The sequence below is a fragment of the Oncorhynchus kisutch genome, unplaced genomic scaffold (assembly GCF_002021735.2).
Source record: "Oncorhynchus kisutch isolate 150728-3 unplaced genomic scaffold, Okis_V2 Okis05a-Okis16b_hom, whole genome shotgun sequence".
Classification (NCBI taxonomy): Eukaryota; Metazoa; Chordata; class Actinopteri; order Salmoniformes; family Salmonidae; genus Oncorhynchus; species Oncorhynchus kisutch.
The window spans coordinates 5,012,098-5,029,205 of record NW_022261982.1 but is presented as its reverse complement, the minus strand read 5'-3'; the positions used below and the strand labels follow the sequence as shown (position 1 = coordinate 5,029,205).

General features: G+C 44.8%; 1 protein-coding gene across 2 annotated transcripts in view; it reads right to left on the bottom strand.

The window, feature by feature from the left end:
* The window catches only part of nhsb (Nance-Horan syndrome b (congenital cataracts and dental anomalies)), a 147,997-nt gene extending 130,889 nt beyond the window's left edge, over positions 1-17,108 (bottom strand). The window contains exon 1 of one of the 2 annotated variants that reach the window (XM_031813387.1): positions 16,502-17,108. In XM_031813387.1, coding sequence (XP_031669247.1) covers positions 16,502-16,784 — 283 coding nt within the window. In that variant the 5' untranslated portion in view covers positions 16,785-17,108. The remainder of the gene's footprint in view (positions 1-16,501) is intronic. The other variant, XM_031813388.1, reaches the window with a different exon arrangement.

Below are 17,108 nucleotides of genomic sequence, written 5' to 3'. Positions count from 1 at the left end.
ATTTGTTAGTATATATACAGTGGGGCAAAAAAGTATTTAGTCAGCCACCAATTGTGCAAGTTCTCCCACTTAAAAAGATGAGAGAGGCCTGTCATTTTCATCATAGGTACACTTCAACTATGACAGACAAAATGAGAAGAAAAAAAATCCAGAAAATCACATTGTAGGATTTTTAATTTATTTATTTGCAAATTATGGTGGAAAATAAGTATTTTGCCCCACTGTATGTGGCCTTTTTCAGGAAGCTGGGTGTATGACGAACGGCACTACTTCACAGGAGAGACATTTTTCTAAATGAGTTCTATTCTTCTTTTCAGAAATGCCTTCTTGAACATGTGAACTTTAATGTGCCTTAATAATAAATGGGCGTGTCATCTGTAAATATGAATACAATTGTTAAATTACGAGCCTAGTTGGTTTAGCCACAGAAAAAGACAGGAACCTTCCCACTAGCCATGATTGGTTGAGACAATCGATGGGCTGGAGAGATTCTGATTGGTCTGCCATGTCGCAGGATTCTTTCTATAACATGAGCTGCTCAGATAATCCATGCTACCGGGTTTTAAAAACAAGATATAGCCATGGAAAACTGCAAGTGTTGCTACTGCTCTCAATGACATTGCTGCCCTGAATTTAGCAGGCGCCATTGACAAATATCAGTGGGAAAAAGTTGTGAGGGACTACTTTCTGGAGGACGATCGTCCCATGTTGACTGTCTCTGACTCAGAAAAAGAATCAGACGATGAGGAAATTAGGTAAAACCATTTATTTCCTGTATTTTACCCCCTTTTCTCCCCAATGTCGTGATATCCAATTACGATCTTGTCTCATCACTGCAACTCCCCAAAGGGCTCAGGAGAGGGGAAGGTCAAATCATGCGTCCTCCGAAATATGACCCGCCAAACCGCGCTTTTTAACACCCGCCCGCTTAACCCAGAAGCCACCCGCACCAGGAAACACCGTCCAACTGACAAACGAAGTCAGCCGGCAGGCGCCCAGCCCATCACAATAAGCCAAGTAAAGCCCCGCCGGTCAAACCCTCACTTAACCTGGACAACACTGGGCCAACTGCCAGTTGTGGCACAGCCTGGGATCAAACCCGGGTCTGTAGTGATGCCTCAAGCAGTGCGATGTAGTGCCTTAAACCGCTGCGCCACTTGGGAGGCCACGGTAAAACTTTGTTTCTTCTTCATTGAACTCGACATTGTAGAGTCTTCTGATGACAGTGAAATGGAGATCAACAATGTTGTTGTCGCGGAAGAAATTGACAGAGTTTTGAAATCATTGGAATGCCCTGGGGAAACAGAAGGCTGTTTTATAAAACACCTGTCTCTAGATTACATCTTCAAACTAAGGGCAACCATGGCCGTGAAGCATTCATCCACGTACGCGGATAAGAGTCTAGCTATATTTTCAGATATTACACGTTTCTAAAGACATTTTCATTGCAAGTTAAAGCGTACTGTTAGCTATCTAGCTAATGTTAGCTGGCTGGCTCACTAGCTAGCTAATGTTAGCTTGCTGACTCACTAGCTAGCTAATGTTAGCTGGCTGGCTCACTAGCTAGCTAATGTTAGCTGGCTGGCTCACTAGCTAGCTAATGTTAGCTGGCTGGCTCACTAGCTAGCTAATGTTAGCTGGCTGGCTCACTAGCTAGCTACGTGTATGGTATGTGTAGTAATATGACTCACATCTCAGAAAGACGTTTCCATTGCTACACTGAACAAAAACATGAACGCAACGTGCAACAATTTCAAAGATTTTACTGAGTTACAGTTCATATAAGGAAATAAGGAAATTAGATTCAGTCGATCCTGATCATCCCAAACAAGCTTAATGGGTGACATGGTTGACATGGGCTACATGGGTGTATGGGTGACATGGTTGACATGGGCTACATAGGTGGATGGGTGACATGGTTGACATGGGCTACATAGGTGGATGGGTGACATGGGTGTATGGGTGACATGAGTGTATGGGTGACATGGGTGACATGGGTGGCGTGGGTGTATGGGTGACATATGTGTATGGGTGACATGGGTGTATGGGTGACATGGGTGTATGCAGGTCATGGAGGTTTCCTTCTTTTCACTCTATCATCTAGGTTAGTATTGTGGAGTCACTACAAATGTTGTTGATCCATCCTCACTTTTCTCCTGTCACAGCCATTGAACTCTGTAACTATTTTAAAGTCACCATTGGCATCCTGATGAAATCCCTGAGCGGTTTCCTTCCTCTCCGGTAACTGAGTTAGGAAGGACACCTGTATCTATGTAGTGACTGGGTGTGTCGATACACCATGCAAAGTGTGAATCATATTTCACCATGCTCAAGGGGATATTCAACATCTGCTGTTTTTTACCCATCTACCAATAGGTGCCCTTCGTTACAAGGCATTGGAAAACCTCCCTGGTCTTTCACTGCTCGACTGAAGGACCTTGCAGATAATTGTGTGGGGTACAGAGATGAGGCAGTCATACTAAAATCCTGTTAAAACACAGCAAACTGAGTCCATGCACATTATTATGAGACCCGTTAAGCCAATCATTTTTTTGGGGCTTGCAAACTTATTTTGGCTTGCCATAACAAAGGGGTTGAATACTTATTTACTCAAGACAATTCATTTAAATTCATTTGTACAAATAAAAAATAAACATTATTCCACTTGGACATTACGGGTATTGTGTGTATGCCAGTAACAAACAAGAATCTACATTTAATCCACTTGTAAATTCAGGCTGTAACACAACAAAATGTGGGAAAGGTCAAGGGGTGTGTATACTTCCTGAAGGCCCTGTAAAGTGTAAACAACACATATTTTGTGAACAAGGAAGTGTAAAAAAACTGAGCCAAAACTTTTCAAGGGCCATTTCTCAAAAGTGGGTTTACAAGTTTATCAACTTCCACCGTAGCATTACTTTCCCAGTGTTCCTCCAATTGCAGTGAAGCTCAGAGCCTGTACTTTAATCCAATATCAAAAACACTGCTTCCAGTGTTGGACCGAAAAGAGACGAGGGGGTCACATAATATTGAAATGACCATTGAACAGCAGGAACCTCTTATAGACTGTGTCTTTGAGAAAGCCAATCAGATTCTCTACAGTGTATATCATTTACAATAGGACTCCTGAGCTGAGATCCCAAGTGCTTGTTGATTCTCATGGATTAGATTATCGCTGTGTAAAACCTAGTCATGTGCCATTCTGATTCACACATGACGGCCAGAGTAGAGAGGAGAAGTCATGGCTCTCCATGCTACAGCATATTGCACTCCTGTTGCCCAGATCAAATCAACACTCAAACAGAGCCCTGTAATGTAGTTCAATGTAGTTTACTCATCAACACTCCAACAGAGCCCTGTAATGCAGTTCAATGTAGCTTATTCATCAACACTCAAACAGAGCCCTGTAATGCAGTTCAATGTAGCTTATTCATCAACACTCCAACAGAGCCCTGTAATGTAGTTCAATGTAGCTTATTCATCAACACTCAAACAGAGCCCTGTAATGCAGTTCAATGTAGTTTATTCATCAACACTCAAACAGAGCCCTGTAATGCAGTTCAATGTAGCTTACTCATCAACACTCAAACAGAGCCCTGTAATGTAGTTCAATGTAGTTTACTCATCAACACTCAAACAGAGCACTGTAAAGGTATGACTATGTGATTATAAAATGTGTGACACTAAACCCATCCTCTGGACTATGTGTCAATCACTAGGGTACATATTGGAGAGAAAAACACATAGTTTAGTGAATGAAAAAGTCCACACCTCCACCTCAGGGGCTGACTGACCCTTCTAATGCAATGTTGTCAAGAGCACAACTGATTCCTGAACAATCTGTCCTTTCTGTCAACAGTACAACGGATCCCTGAACAATCTGTCCTTTCTGTCAACAGCACAACGGATCCCTGAACAATCTGTCCTTTCTGTCAACAGTACAACTGATTCCTGAACAATCTGTACCTCCTGTCAACAGTACAACTGATTCCTGAACAATCTGTACCTCCTGTCAACAGTAGAACTGATTCCTGAACAATCTGTCCCTTCTGTCAACAGTACAACTGATTCCTGAACAATCTGTACTTCCTGTTCTTTAGGATGCATCCCTCAGGGTGTCTTATTCACCTGGCAGCCCTCTCAAGCAGCACCAGGAGTTTGTGTGTGTGTGTGTGTGTGTGTGTGTGTGTGTGTGTGTGTGTGTGTGTGTGTGTGTGTGTGTGTGTGTGTGTGTGTGTGTGTGTGTGTGTGTGTGTGTGTGTGTGTGTGTGTGTGTCCCTATCCCCCCCTCAGGGTCAGTTGTCTTTAGTTAAGAAGGAGGAAATCATTAAGAAGCCTTTCAGTTCAGAGAACTAAGAACTGAGGAATACCAGTCACAGCATGCCTGGTAGTGGATGGAACTAAGACCTGAGGAACATCAGCCACAGCATGCCTGGTAGTGGATGGAACTAAGACCTGAGGAACATCAGCCACAGCATGCCTGGTAGTGGATGGAACTAAGACCTGAGGAACATCAGCCACAGCATGCCTGGTAGTGGATGGAACTAAGACCTGAGGAACATTAGCAACAGCATGCCTGGTAGTGGATGGAACTAAGACCTGAGGAACATCAGCAACAGCATGCCTGGCAGTGGATGGAACTAAGACCTGAGGAACATCAGCAACAGCATGCCTGGCAGTGGATGGAACTAAGACCTGAGGAACATCAGCCACAGCATGCTTGGTAGTGGATGGAACTAAGACCTGAGGAACATCAGCAACAGCATGCCTGGTAGTGGATGGAACTAAGACCTGAGGAACATCAGCCACAGCATGCCTGGTAGTGGATGGAACTAAGACCTGAGGAGCACCAGCCACAGCATGCCTGGTAGTGGATGGAACTAAGACCTGAGGAACATCAGCCACAGCATGCCTGGTAGTGGATGGAACTAAGAACTGAGGAACACCAGTCACAACATGCCTGGTAGTGGATGGAACTAAGAACTGAGGAACACCAGTCACAACATGCCTGGTAGTGGATGGAACTAAGACCTGAGGAACACCAGCCACATCATGCCTGGTAGTGGATGGAACTAAGAACTGAGGAACACAAGTCACAGCATGCCTGGTAGTGGATGGAACTAAGAACTGAGGAACACCAGTCACAGCATGCCTGGTAGTGGATGGAACTAAGAACTGAGGAACACCAGCCACAGCATGCCTGGTAGTGGATGGAACTAAGAACTGAGGAACACCAGTCACAGCATGCCTGGTAGTGAATGGAACACATGAATGGCACACTGTAAACGACTAAAATGACTCTCTTTTGAGTTCTCCTTGAGTAGAGTTCATAGTGAAACTATTCCCTTCTCAGGGCTAAGAGGCCAGGGGGGGTCAGGTCAGGCTTTGATGCCTTCACATGGCCCGCCCCTCCCCTGTGGAGAAGCAGAGGGACGGTCTGGTCTGTCTGGGCTGCTTGTGGAGGGGGGTAGAGGATTTGGGGGTTCCCTGGCCATGTGTCTAACTAACCCCAGCCTCATCACTCTCACCAACATCACCATTCAGCCTCAGCCTCCACTCCAGCCACTTTCAACCTAAACTAAGATGACAAGCCAGGTTCCCCACCATCTCTGTTGAGATGACATTATAGAAGGCTAGGCCATCACCAACGATAAGGGTAATCATTGTGTGAAACTTCAACTGGCTATGACTAACTAAGTGTCAGTTTTAGCAAAGAGGGCCACTCCAGGCCAGAGTAGCTGCATTTGAAAGTTCCCTGTCAGTGTCAGCAAAGAGGGACACTTCAGGCCAGAGTAGCTGCATTTGAAAGTTCCCTGTCAGTCTCAGCAAAGAGCGACACTTCAGGCCAGAGTAGCTACATTTGAAAGTTCCCTGTCAGTGTTAACAACTCTGGCCAGAGTAGCTACATTTGAAAGTTCCCTGTCAGTGTTAACAAAGAGGGACACTCCTGGCCAGAGTAGCTACATTTGAAAGTTCCCTGTCAGTGTCAGCAAAGAGGGACACTTCAGGCCAGAGTAGCTACATTTGAAAGTTCCCTGCCAGTGTCAGTAAAGAGGGACACTTCAGGCCAGAGTAGCTACATTTGAAAGTTCCCTGTCAGTGTCAGCAAAGAGGGACACTTCAGGCCAGAGTAGCTACATTTGAAAGTTCCCTGTCAGTGTTAACAAAGAGGGCCACTTCAGGCCAGAGTAGCTACATTTCAAAGTCATTTATTATCTACACATTCAAGTTATTTTTAGCAAAAAGTTTGAGTACCTGCTAATAACCAACAAATGATTAAATTCAAAGCGTGCCAGATCAGATCAGTGGGCTGGAAATAGATCTAAATAAATAGTCTCTAGTCTAGATTCCCAGCCCCATTCATTTGCATTGGACAGTAGTCACACCTACCTACAGTACGTGTATAAATGACCTCAACTAACCTGTACCCCGCACTCTGACTCGCTAGAGACTCATTATTGGTCTTTTATTGTTATTTATTGGATTTTTTACTTGAGTTTATTTTGTAAATATTTTCTTAACTTTTCTTGAACTGCACTGTTGGTTAAGGGCTTGTCAGTAAGCATTTCACGGTAAGGTCTACACTGTTGGTTAAGGGCTTGTCAGTCAGCATTTCACGGTAAGGTCTACACTGTTGGTTAAGGGCTTGTCAGTATGCATTTCACTGTGAGGTCTACACTGTTGGTTAAGGGCTTGTCAGTCAGCATTTCACTGTGAGGTCTACACTGTTGGTTAAGGGCTTGTCAGTAAGCATTTCACTGTGAGGTCTACACTGTTGGTTAAGGGCTTGTCAGTCAGCATTTCACGGTAAGGTCTACACTGTTGGTTAAGGGCTTGTCAGTATGCATTTCACTGTGAGGTCTACACTGTTGGTTAAGGGCTTGTCAGTCAGCATTTCTCTGTAAGGTCTACACTGTTGGTTAAGGGCTTGTCAGTATGCATTTCACTGTGAGGTCTACACTGTTGGTTAAGGGCTTGTCAGTCAGCATTTCTCTGTAAGGTCTACACTGTTGGTTAAGGGCTTGTCAGTAAGCATTTCTCTGTAAGGTCTACACTGTTGGTTAAGGGCTTGTCAGTAAGCATTTCTCTGTAAGGTCTACACTGTTGGTTAAGGGCTTGTCAGTAAGCATTTCTCTGTGAGGTCTACACTGTTGGTTAAGGGCTTGTCAGTAAGCATTTCACGGTAATGTCTACACTGTTGGTTAAGGGCTTGTCAGTAAGCATTTCACTGTGAGGTCTACACTGTTGGTTAAGGGCTTGTCAGTAAGCATTTCACGGTAAGGTCTACACTGTTGGTTAAGGGCTTGTCAGTAAGCATTTCTCTGTAAGGTCTACACTGTTGGTTAAGGGCTTGTCAGTAAGCATTTCACGGTAAGGTCTACACTGTTGGTTAAGGGCTTGTCAGTCAGCATTTCACTGTGAGGTCTACACTGTTGGTTAAGGGCTTGTCAGTAAGCATTTCACTGTGAGGTCTACACTGTTGGTTAAGGGCTTGTCAGTAAGCATTTCACGGTAAGGTCTACACTGTTGGTTAAGGGCTTGTCAGTAAGCATTTCTCTGTAAGGTCTACACTGTTGGTTAAGGGCTTGTCAGTAAGCATTTCTCTGTAAGGTCTACACTGTTGGTTAAGGGCTTGTCAGTAAGCATTTCTCTGTAAGGTCTACACTGTTGGTTAAGGGCTTGTCAGTAAGCATTTCTCTGTAAGGTCTACACTGTTGGTTAAGGGCTTGTCAGTAAGCATTTCTCTGTAAGGTCTACACTGTTGGTTAAGGGCTTGTCAGTAAGCATTTCACGGTAAGGTCTACACTGTTGGTTAAGGGCTTGTCAGTCAGCATTTCACTGTAAGGTCTACACTGTTGGTTAAGGGCTTGTCAGTCAGCATTTCACGGTAAGGTCTACACTGTTGGTTAAGGGCTTGTCAGTCAGCATTTCTCTGTAAGGTCTACACTGTTGGTTAAGGGCTTGTCAGTTAGCATTTCACTGTGAGGTCTACACTGTTGGTTAAGGGCTTGTCAGTAAGCATTTCACGGTAAGGTCTACACCTGTTGGTTAAGGGCTTGTCAGTAAGCATTTCACGGTAAGGTCTACACCTGTTGGTTAAGGGCTTGTCAGTCAGCATTTCACTGTGAGGTCTACACTGTTGGTTAAGGGCTTGTCAGTAAGCATTTCTCGGTAAGGTCTACACCTGTTGGTTAAGGGCTTGTCAGTCAGCATTTCACTGTGAGGTCTACACTGTTGGTTAAGGGCTTGTCAGTCAGCATTTCTCTGTAAGGTCTACACTGTTGGTTAAGGGCTTGTCAGTAAGCATTTCACGGTAAGGTCTACACTGTTGGTTAAGGGCTTGTCAGTATGCATTTCACGGTAAGGTCTACACTGTTGGTTAAGGGCTTGTCAGTCAGCATTTCACTGTAAGGTCTACACTGTTGGTTAAGGGCTTGTCAGTCAGCATTTCTCTGTAAGGTCTACACTGTTGGTTAAGGGCTTGTCAGTCAGCATTTCACTGTGAGGTCTACACTGTTGGTTAAGGGCTTGTCAGTAAGCATTTCACGGTAAGGTCTACACCTGTTGGTTAAGGGCTTGTCAGTAAGCATTTCACGGTAAGGTCTACACCTGTTGGTTAAGGGCTTGTCAGTCAGCATTTCACTGTGAGGTCTACACTGTTGGTTAAGGGCTTGTCAGTCAGCATTTCTCTGTAAGGTCTACACTGTTGGTTAAGGGCTTGTCAGTAAGCATTTCACGGTAAGGTCTACACTGTTGGTTAAGGGCTTGTCAGTAAGCATTTCACGGTAAGGTCTACACTGTTGGTTAAGGGCTTGTCAGTAAGCATTTCACTGTAAGGTCTACACTGTTGGTTAAGGGCTTGTCAGTCAGCATTTCACGGTAAGGTCTACACTGTTGGTTAAGGGCTTGTCAGTAAGCATTTCACTGTAAGGTCTACACTGTTGGTTAAGGGCTTGTCAGTCAGCATTTCACGGTAAGGTCTACACTGTTGGTTAAGGGCTTGTCAGTAAGCATTTCACGGTAAGGTCTACACTGTTGGTTAAGGGCTTGTCAGTATGCATTTCACGGTAAGGTCTACACTGTTGGTTAAGGGCTTGTCAGTAAGCATTTCACTGTGAGGTCTACACTGCTGGTTAAGGGCTTGTCAGTAAGCATTTCACGGTAAGGTCTACACTGTTGGTTAAGGGCTTGTCAGTAAGCATTTCACTGTGAGGTCTACACTGTTGGTTAAGGGCTTGTCAGTAAGCATTTCACGGTAAGGTCTACACTGTTGGTTAAGGGCTTGTCAGTATGCATTTCACGGTAAGGTCTACACTGTTGGTTAAGGGCTTGTCAGTAAGCATTTCACTGTGAGGTCTACACTGCTGGTTAAGGGCTTGTCAGTAAGCATTTCACGGTAATGTCTACACTGTTGGTTAAGGGCTTGTCAGTAAGCATTTCACCGTAAGGTCTACACTGTTGGTTAAGGGCTTGTCAGTAAGCATTTCACCGTAAGGTCTACACTGTTGGTTAAGGGCTTGTCAGTAAGCATTTCACGGTAAGGTCTACACCTGTTGGTTAAGGGCTTGTCAGTAAGCATTTCACGGTAAGGTCTACACCTGTTGGTTAAGGGCTTGTCAGTAAGCATTTCACGGTAAGGTCTACACTGTTGGTTAAGGGCTTGTCAGTAAGCATTTCACGGTAAGGTCTACACTGTTGGTTAAGGGCTTGTCAGTAAGCATTTCACGGCAAGGTCTACACTGTTGGTTAAGGGCTTGTCAGTAATCATTTCACAGTAAGGTCTACACTGTTGGTTAAGGGCTTGTCAGTAAGCATTTCACGGTAAGGTCTACACTGTTGGTTAAGGGCTTGTCAGTAAGCATTTCACGGTAAGGTCTACACTGTTGGTTAAGGGCTTGTCAGTAAGCATTTCACGGTAAGGTCTACACTGTTGGTTAAGGGCTTGTCAGTAAACATTTCACGGTAAGGTCTACACTGTTGGTTAAGGGCTTGTCAGTAAGCATTTCACGGTAAGGTCTACACTGTTGGTTAATGGCCTGTCAGTAAGCATTTCACGGTAAGGTCTACACTGTTGGTTAATGGCCTGTCAGTAAGCATTTCACGGTAAGGTCTACACTGTTGGTTAATGGCCTGTCAGTAAGCATTTCACGGTAAGGTCTACACTGTTGGTTAATGGCCTGTCAGTCAGCATTTCACGGTAAGGTCTACACTGTTGGTTAATGGCCTGTCAGTCAGCATTTCACGGTAAGGTCTACACTGTTGGTTAAGGGCTTGTCAGTAAGCATTTCACAGTAAGGTCTACACTGTTGGTTAAGGGCTTGTCAGTAAGCATTTCACGGTAAGGTCTACACTGTTGGTTAATGGCCTGTCAGTCAGCATTTCACTGTAAGGTCTACACTGTTGGTTAATGGCCTGTCAGTCAGCATTTCACTGTAAGGTCTACACCTGTTGGTAAAGGGCTTGTCAGTAAGCATTTCACGGTAAGGTCTACACTGTTGGTTAAGGGCGTGTCAGTAAGCATTTCACGGTAAGGTCTACACTGTTGGTTAAGGGCTTGTCAGTAAGCATTTCACGGTAAGGTCTACACTGTTGGTTAATGGCCTGTCAGTAAGCATTTCACGGTAAGGTCTACACTGTTGGTTAATGGCCTGTCAGTAAGCATTTCACGGTAAGGTCTACACTGTTGGTTAATGGCCTGTCAGTAAGCATTTCACGGTAAGGTCTACACTGTTGGTTAATGGCCTGTCAGTAAGCATTTCACGGTAAGGTCTACACTGTTGGTTAATGGCCTGTCAGTCAGCATTTCACGGTAAGGTCTACACTGTTGGTTAATGGCCTGTCAGTCAGCATTTCACGGTAAGGTCTACACCTGTTGGTTAATGGCCTGTCAGTAAGCATTTCACGGTAAGGTCTACACTGTTGGTTAAGGGCTTGTCAGTAAGCATTTCACTGTGAGGTCTACACTGTTGGTTAAGGGCTTGTCAGTAAGCATTTCACGGTAAGGTCTACACTGTTGGTTAAGGGCTTGTCAGTATGCATTTCACGGTAAGGTCTACACTGTTGGTTAAGGGCTTGTCAGTAAGCATTTCACTGTGAGGTCTACACTGCTGGTTAAGGGCTTGTCAGTAAGCATTTCACGGTAATGTCTACACTGTTGGTTAAGGGCTTGTCAGTAAGCATTTCACTGTGAGGTCTACACTGTTGGTTAAGGGCTTGTCAGTAAGCATTTCACGGTAAGGTCTACACTGTTGGTTAAGGGCTTGTCAGTAAGCATTTCACGGTAAGGTCTACACTGTTGGTTAAGGGCTTGTCAGTAAGCATTTCACGGTAAGGTCTACACCTGTTGGTTAAGGGCTTGTCAGTAAGCATTTCACGGTAAGGTCTACACCTGTTGGTTAAGGGCTTGTCAGTAAGCATTTCACGGTAAGGTCTACACTGTTGGTTAAGGGCTTGTCAGTAAGCATTTCACGGTAAGGTCTACACTGTTGGTTAAGGGCTTGTCAGTAAGCATTTCACGGCAAGGTCTACACTGTTGGTTAAGGGCTTGTCAGTAATCATTTCACAGTAAGGTCTACACTGTTGGTTAAGGGCTTGTCAGTAAGCATTTCACGGTAAGGTCTACACTGTTGGTTAAGGGCTTGTCAGTAAGCATTTCACGGTAAGGTCTACACTGTTGGTTAAGGGCTTGTCAGTAAGCATTTCACGGTAAGGTCTACACTGTTGGTTAATGGCCTGTCAGTAAGCATTTCACGGTAAGGTCTACACTGTTGGTTAATGGCCTGTCAGTAAGCATTTCACGGTAAGGTCTACACTGTTGGTTAATGGCCTGTCAGTAAGCATTTCACGGTAAGGTCTACACTGTTGGTTAATGGCCTGTCAGTCAGCATTTCACGGTAAGGTCTACACTGTTGGTTAATGGCCTGTCAGTCAGCATTTCACGGTAAGGTCTACACTGTTGGTTAAGGGCTTGTCAGTAAGCATTTCACAGTAAGGTCTACACTGTTGGTTAAGGGCTTGTCAGTAAGCATTTCACGGTAAGGTCTACACTGTTGGTTAATGGCCTGTCAGTAAGCATTTCACGGTAAGGTCTACACTGTTGGTTAATGGCCTGTCAGTAAGCATTTCACTGTAAGGTCTACACTGTTGGTTAATGGCCTGTCAGTAAGCATTTCACGGTAAGGTCTACACTGTTGGTTAATGGCCTGTCAGTAAGCATTTCACGGTAAGGTCTACACTGTTGGTTAATGGCCTGTCAGTCAGCATTTCACGGTAAGGTCTACACTGTTGGTTAATGGCCTGTCAGTCAGCATTTCACGGTAAGGTCTACACCTGTTGGTTAATGGCCTGTCAGTAAGCATTTCACGGTAAGGTCTACACTGTTGGTTAAGGGCTTGTCAGTAAGCATTTCACGGTAAGGTCTACACTGTTGGTTAATGGCCTGTCAGTAAGCATTTCACGGTAAGGTCTACACTGTTGGTTAATGGCCTGTCAGTAAGCATTTCACGGTAAGGTCTACACTGTTGGTTAATGGCCTGTCAGTAAGCATTTCACGGTAAGGTCTACACTGTTGGTTAATGGCCTGTCAGTCAGCATTTCACGGTAAGGTCTACACTGTTGGTTAATGGCCTGTCAGTCAGCATTTCACGGTAAGGTCTACACCTGTTGGTTAATGGCCTGTCAGTAAGCATTTCACGGTAAGGTCTACACTGTTGGTTAATGGCCTGTCAGTCAGCATTTCACGGTAAGGTCTACACTGTTGGTTAATGGCCTGTCAGTCAGCATTTCACGGTAAGGTCTACACCTGTTGGTTAATGGCCTGTCAGTAAGCATTTCACGGTAAGGTCTACACTGTTGGTTAAGGGCTTGTCAGTAAGCATTTCACTGTGAGGTCTACACTGTTGGTTAAGGGCTTGTCAGTAAGCATTTCACGGTAAGGTCTACACTGTTGGTTAAGGGCTTGTCAGTATGCATTTCACGGTAAGGTCTACACTGTTGGTTAAGGGCTTGTCAGTAAGCATTTCACTGTGAGGTCTACACTGCTGGTTAAGGGCTTGTCAGTAAGCATTTCACGGTAATGTCTACACTGTTGGTTAAGGGCTTGTCAGTAAGCATTTCACTGTGAGGTCTACACTGTTGGTTAAGGGCTTGTCAGTAAGCATTTCACGGTAAGGTCTACACTGTTGGTTAAGGGCTTGTCAGTAAGCATTTCACGGTAAGGTCTACACTGTTGGTTAAGGGCTTGTCAGTAAGCATTTCACGGTAAGGTCTACACCTGTTGGTTAAGGGCTTGTCAGTAAGCATTTCACGGTAAGGTCTACACCTGTTGGTTAAGGGCTTGTCAGTAAGCATTTCACGGTAAGGTCTACACTGTTGGTTAAGGGCTTGTCAGTAAGCATTTCACGGTAAGGTCTACACTGTTGGTTAAGGGCTTGTCAGTAAGCATTTCACGGCAAGGTCTACACTGTTGGTTAAGGGCTTGTCAGTAATCATTTCACAGTAAGGTCTACACTGTTGGTTAAGGGCTTGTCAGTAAGCATTTCACGGTAAGGTCTACACTGTTGGTTAAGGGCTTGTCAGTAAGCATTTCACGGTAAGGTCTACACTGTTGGTTAAGGGCTTGTCAGTAAGCATTTCACGGTAAGGTCTACACTGTTGGTTAATGGCCTGTCAGTAAGCATTTCACGGTAAGGTCTACACTGTTGGTTAATGGCCTGTCAGTAAGCATTTCACGGTAAGGTCTACACTGTTGGTTAATGGCCTGTCAGTAAGCATTTCACGGTAAGGTCTACACTGTTGGTTAATGGCCTGTCAGTCAGCATTTCACGGTAAGGTCTACACTGTTGGTTAATGGCCTGTCAGTCAGCATTTCACGGTAAGGTCTACACTGTTGGTTAAGGGCTTGTCAGTAAGCATTTCACAGTAAGGTCTACACTGTTGGTTAAGGGCTTGTCAGTAAGCATTTCACGGTAAGGTCTACACTGTTGGTTAATGGCCTGTCAGTCAGCATTTCACTGTAAGGTCTACACTGTTGGTTAATGGCCTGTCAGTCAGCATTTCACTGTAAGGTCTACACCTGTTGGTAAAGGGCTTGTCAGTAAGCATTTCACGGTAAGGTCTACACTGTTGGTTAAGGGCTTGTCAGTAAGCATTTCACGGTAAGGTCTACACTGTTGGTTAAGGGCGTGTCAGTAAGCATTTCACGGTAAGGTCTACACTGTTGGTTAAGGGCTTGTCAGTAAGCATTTCACGGTAAGGTCTACACTGTTGGTTAATGGCCTGTCAGTAAGCATTTCACGGTAAGGTCTACACTGTTGGTTAATGGCCTGTCAGTAAGCATTTCACGGTAAGGTCTACACTGTTGGTTAATGGCCTGTCAGTAAGCATTTCACGGTAAGGTCTACACTGTTGGTTAATGGCCTGTCAGTAAGCATTTCACGGTAAGGTCTACACTGTTGGTTAATGGCCTGTCAGTCAGCATTTCACGGTAAGGTCTACACTGTTGGTTAATGGCCTGTCAGTCAGCATTTCACGGTAAGGTCTACACCTGTTGGTTAATGGCCTGTCAGTAAGCATTTCACGGTAAGGTCTACACTGTTGGTTAAGGGCTTGTCAGTAAGCATTTCACGGTAAGGTCTACACTGTTGGTTAAGGGCTTGTCAGTAAGCATTTCACTGTGAGGTCTACACCTACTGTATTCGGGCACATGTGACAAATAAAGTTGGATTTGTTTTGATGCATGCTTCACAGCCATAAACATAGAATTAGGCTTACTAGAACAGGAATCTCCATTCAAGCCAATTGCAATGGCATGAGGCTTTTTCCTGTTCTAGCTATTATATTTCTTTGAACACAACATCCCAGAGAGCCAGGGATTCGTTTAACATCAACACCGGAGAGGAACGATCCTCATCCTCCTCGTCCCTCCAATCCAGCCATTGACAGTCCTCCCTTTCACTGGCTTAGTTTAGCCATGCTGCTGCCCAGTCTCGGCTAGCAGCATGCCTACCTACAGCCAAACCCAGACCACATCATCATCACTGCATCCATCCACACCAGAGTTGGCCTCTACCGCCCCTCTCTTACTCTCTGTCTCTCTCACACTCTCTCTCTTTCTCAATACTCCATGATGATTCACAGCAACAGCAGTAGCACTACAATTTCTAGGCTACAACATCACCATCACGTCTCAGTTAGGTGACTGTTAGAAATAGTGGAATAAGTGAATGTCTCTCTTTTCCTTACGTAACTAAACCATGGCTTGCATTCCACTGACTGCTGTGGCTCGAGGAAGAGAGAGGGAGAGAGGGAGGGAGGGAGAAGAGAGAGAAAAGGGAAGAGAGAGGGGGAAAGCCAGGGTGGATGACTGAAATGAATTTTAAAGATGGAGTCGTGTTATTTTTCCACCCTTCATTTCGCCTGAGGCTTAGAATGCTGTTTAGTTCCCTGGAAATAGAAGGCTCGGCTACGGGAATGAATCCACTGTATGTTGCTTATGCAGGAACCATTTTCAGACAGCCTATGACTGCATAAGGTCAGTGCAAGGTACCTACCATTCCCTATCTACTGCACCATATGATGTGAAACAGACATCAAACAACACATTGAACATCAATACGTCCAAAACAACATCTAGCCTATTCATATCTATGGGCTTGCAGTCCCTCCAAGTGAGGCCACTGGGTTTCTTCCCAAATGCATCCATCCAGTGAACAATTGTCTGTGTTTAATCATCATCTTATAATGACATAATTACCAGTCATATACTATCTATCCATGACTTCATATTCGGACTGCAATGTCCATCTCCATATAAAGTCATTATTAATGCTAGGACGATTAATGCTAGGCTGTCAAAGGGTGGGTTTTCTCTAGCGGCGGATGATAAGTGTCTACAATATCACACTGCATTCTGAGAACGATAAACATTCCATATTTATTCCTTAACTTCCATTATAGAATGTTGCGTTTTACGCATTCAGTCACAGCTATATTAGATGCAGGCTAGGATACTACCAAGAGATGATGATGATGATGTGGAGGATACTGCCACTGGTACCGCTGCTCATTCCAATGCAGACTACACGCCCCTCTGTGGCATGACTTCTCCGAAGCTCAGACATTCAACATCAAATTACTTTTAAAAAACCGTCAAGGGAAAAATAGGCACGGACGTGAAACTCCAAACAGCACATAATGGGTTTGTGTGAGCGTATATTCATATTTTAGATTCGTTATAACAAATTCACAATATCAGGCCCAGGTCAGTGCAATGCAGGTGTGCGCATGCATCCGTGTGACACATTTCAATGTGGAGGAGATTCTAGTGTGGGCTCGGGTGCCGCGAAAATCGAGGCGTGTGTGTCCTTACGACTTGAACGCACTGCGATGCCTCGGAATGAATGGAATATAAACACAAATCCCACACATTGCAGAAGCAGACGCAACTATATAACATAGCGTACAATTGAGACGTTTTAGTCATGGTGGTTAGGCTACTTACGCACTGCTTCTTTTTTGGGATCTAGACCGCTGGCGTTCTGTTGAATCTTCCCTATTTTATTCTGCAGAACCCAGACCCTCTGGTTGGTGGACATGATCTCGTTCTCCAGCTCCTGGAATAGGGAGCAGGCGTGTTTGGCCAGGTCGGAGAGCTGCCGCAAGGTCCGCGAGAGCACCACATTATTGATGGAGCACAGATCCTCAACGTTGAGCGAGCCTTCGTCATTTGGAATAGGTAACCTGCACAGTAACTGGGGTTCTACAATCCTTTTGGCAAATGGCATTTTGATCAACCGCAAAAATTATCCAAAATCCCCCCTAAAAAAAGCACACCAAAAATATCCAAGAAAAAAACTGTCGTTCATCGGGCGGTCTTCCGTCCCTCGTCCCCTCCTCTCCTCAATCCAAAGTTCCCCGTGTCTCCTTCAGACCTTCCATCCTTTTCGTTGCTGAGATCTTACTCCGTCCGTTCTCCCGACGCGTGGCGCAGCCTGCCTGCATATAAGATCCGCGCTTCCCGAATGATCTTGGGTTGCCTCGGTGGCCTCCCCGGTTCTAGTTTTTCATTGCTCCAGAATAGAGCGTGAGGGCTTTAAAGGAAGAGAACA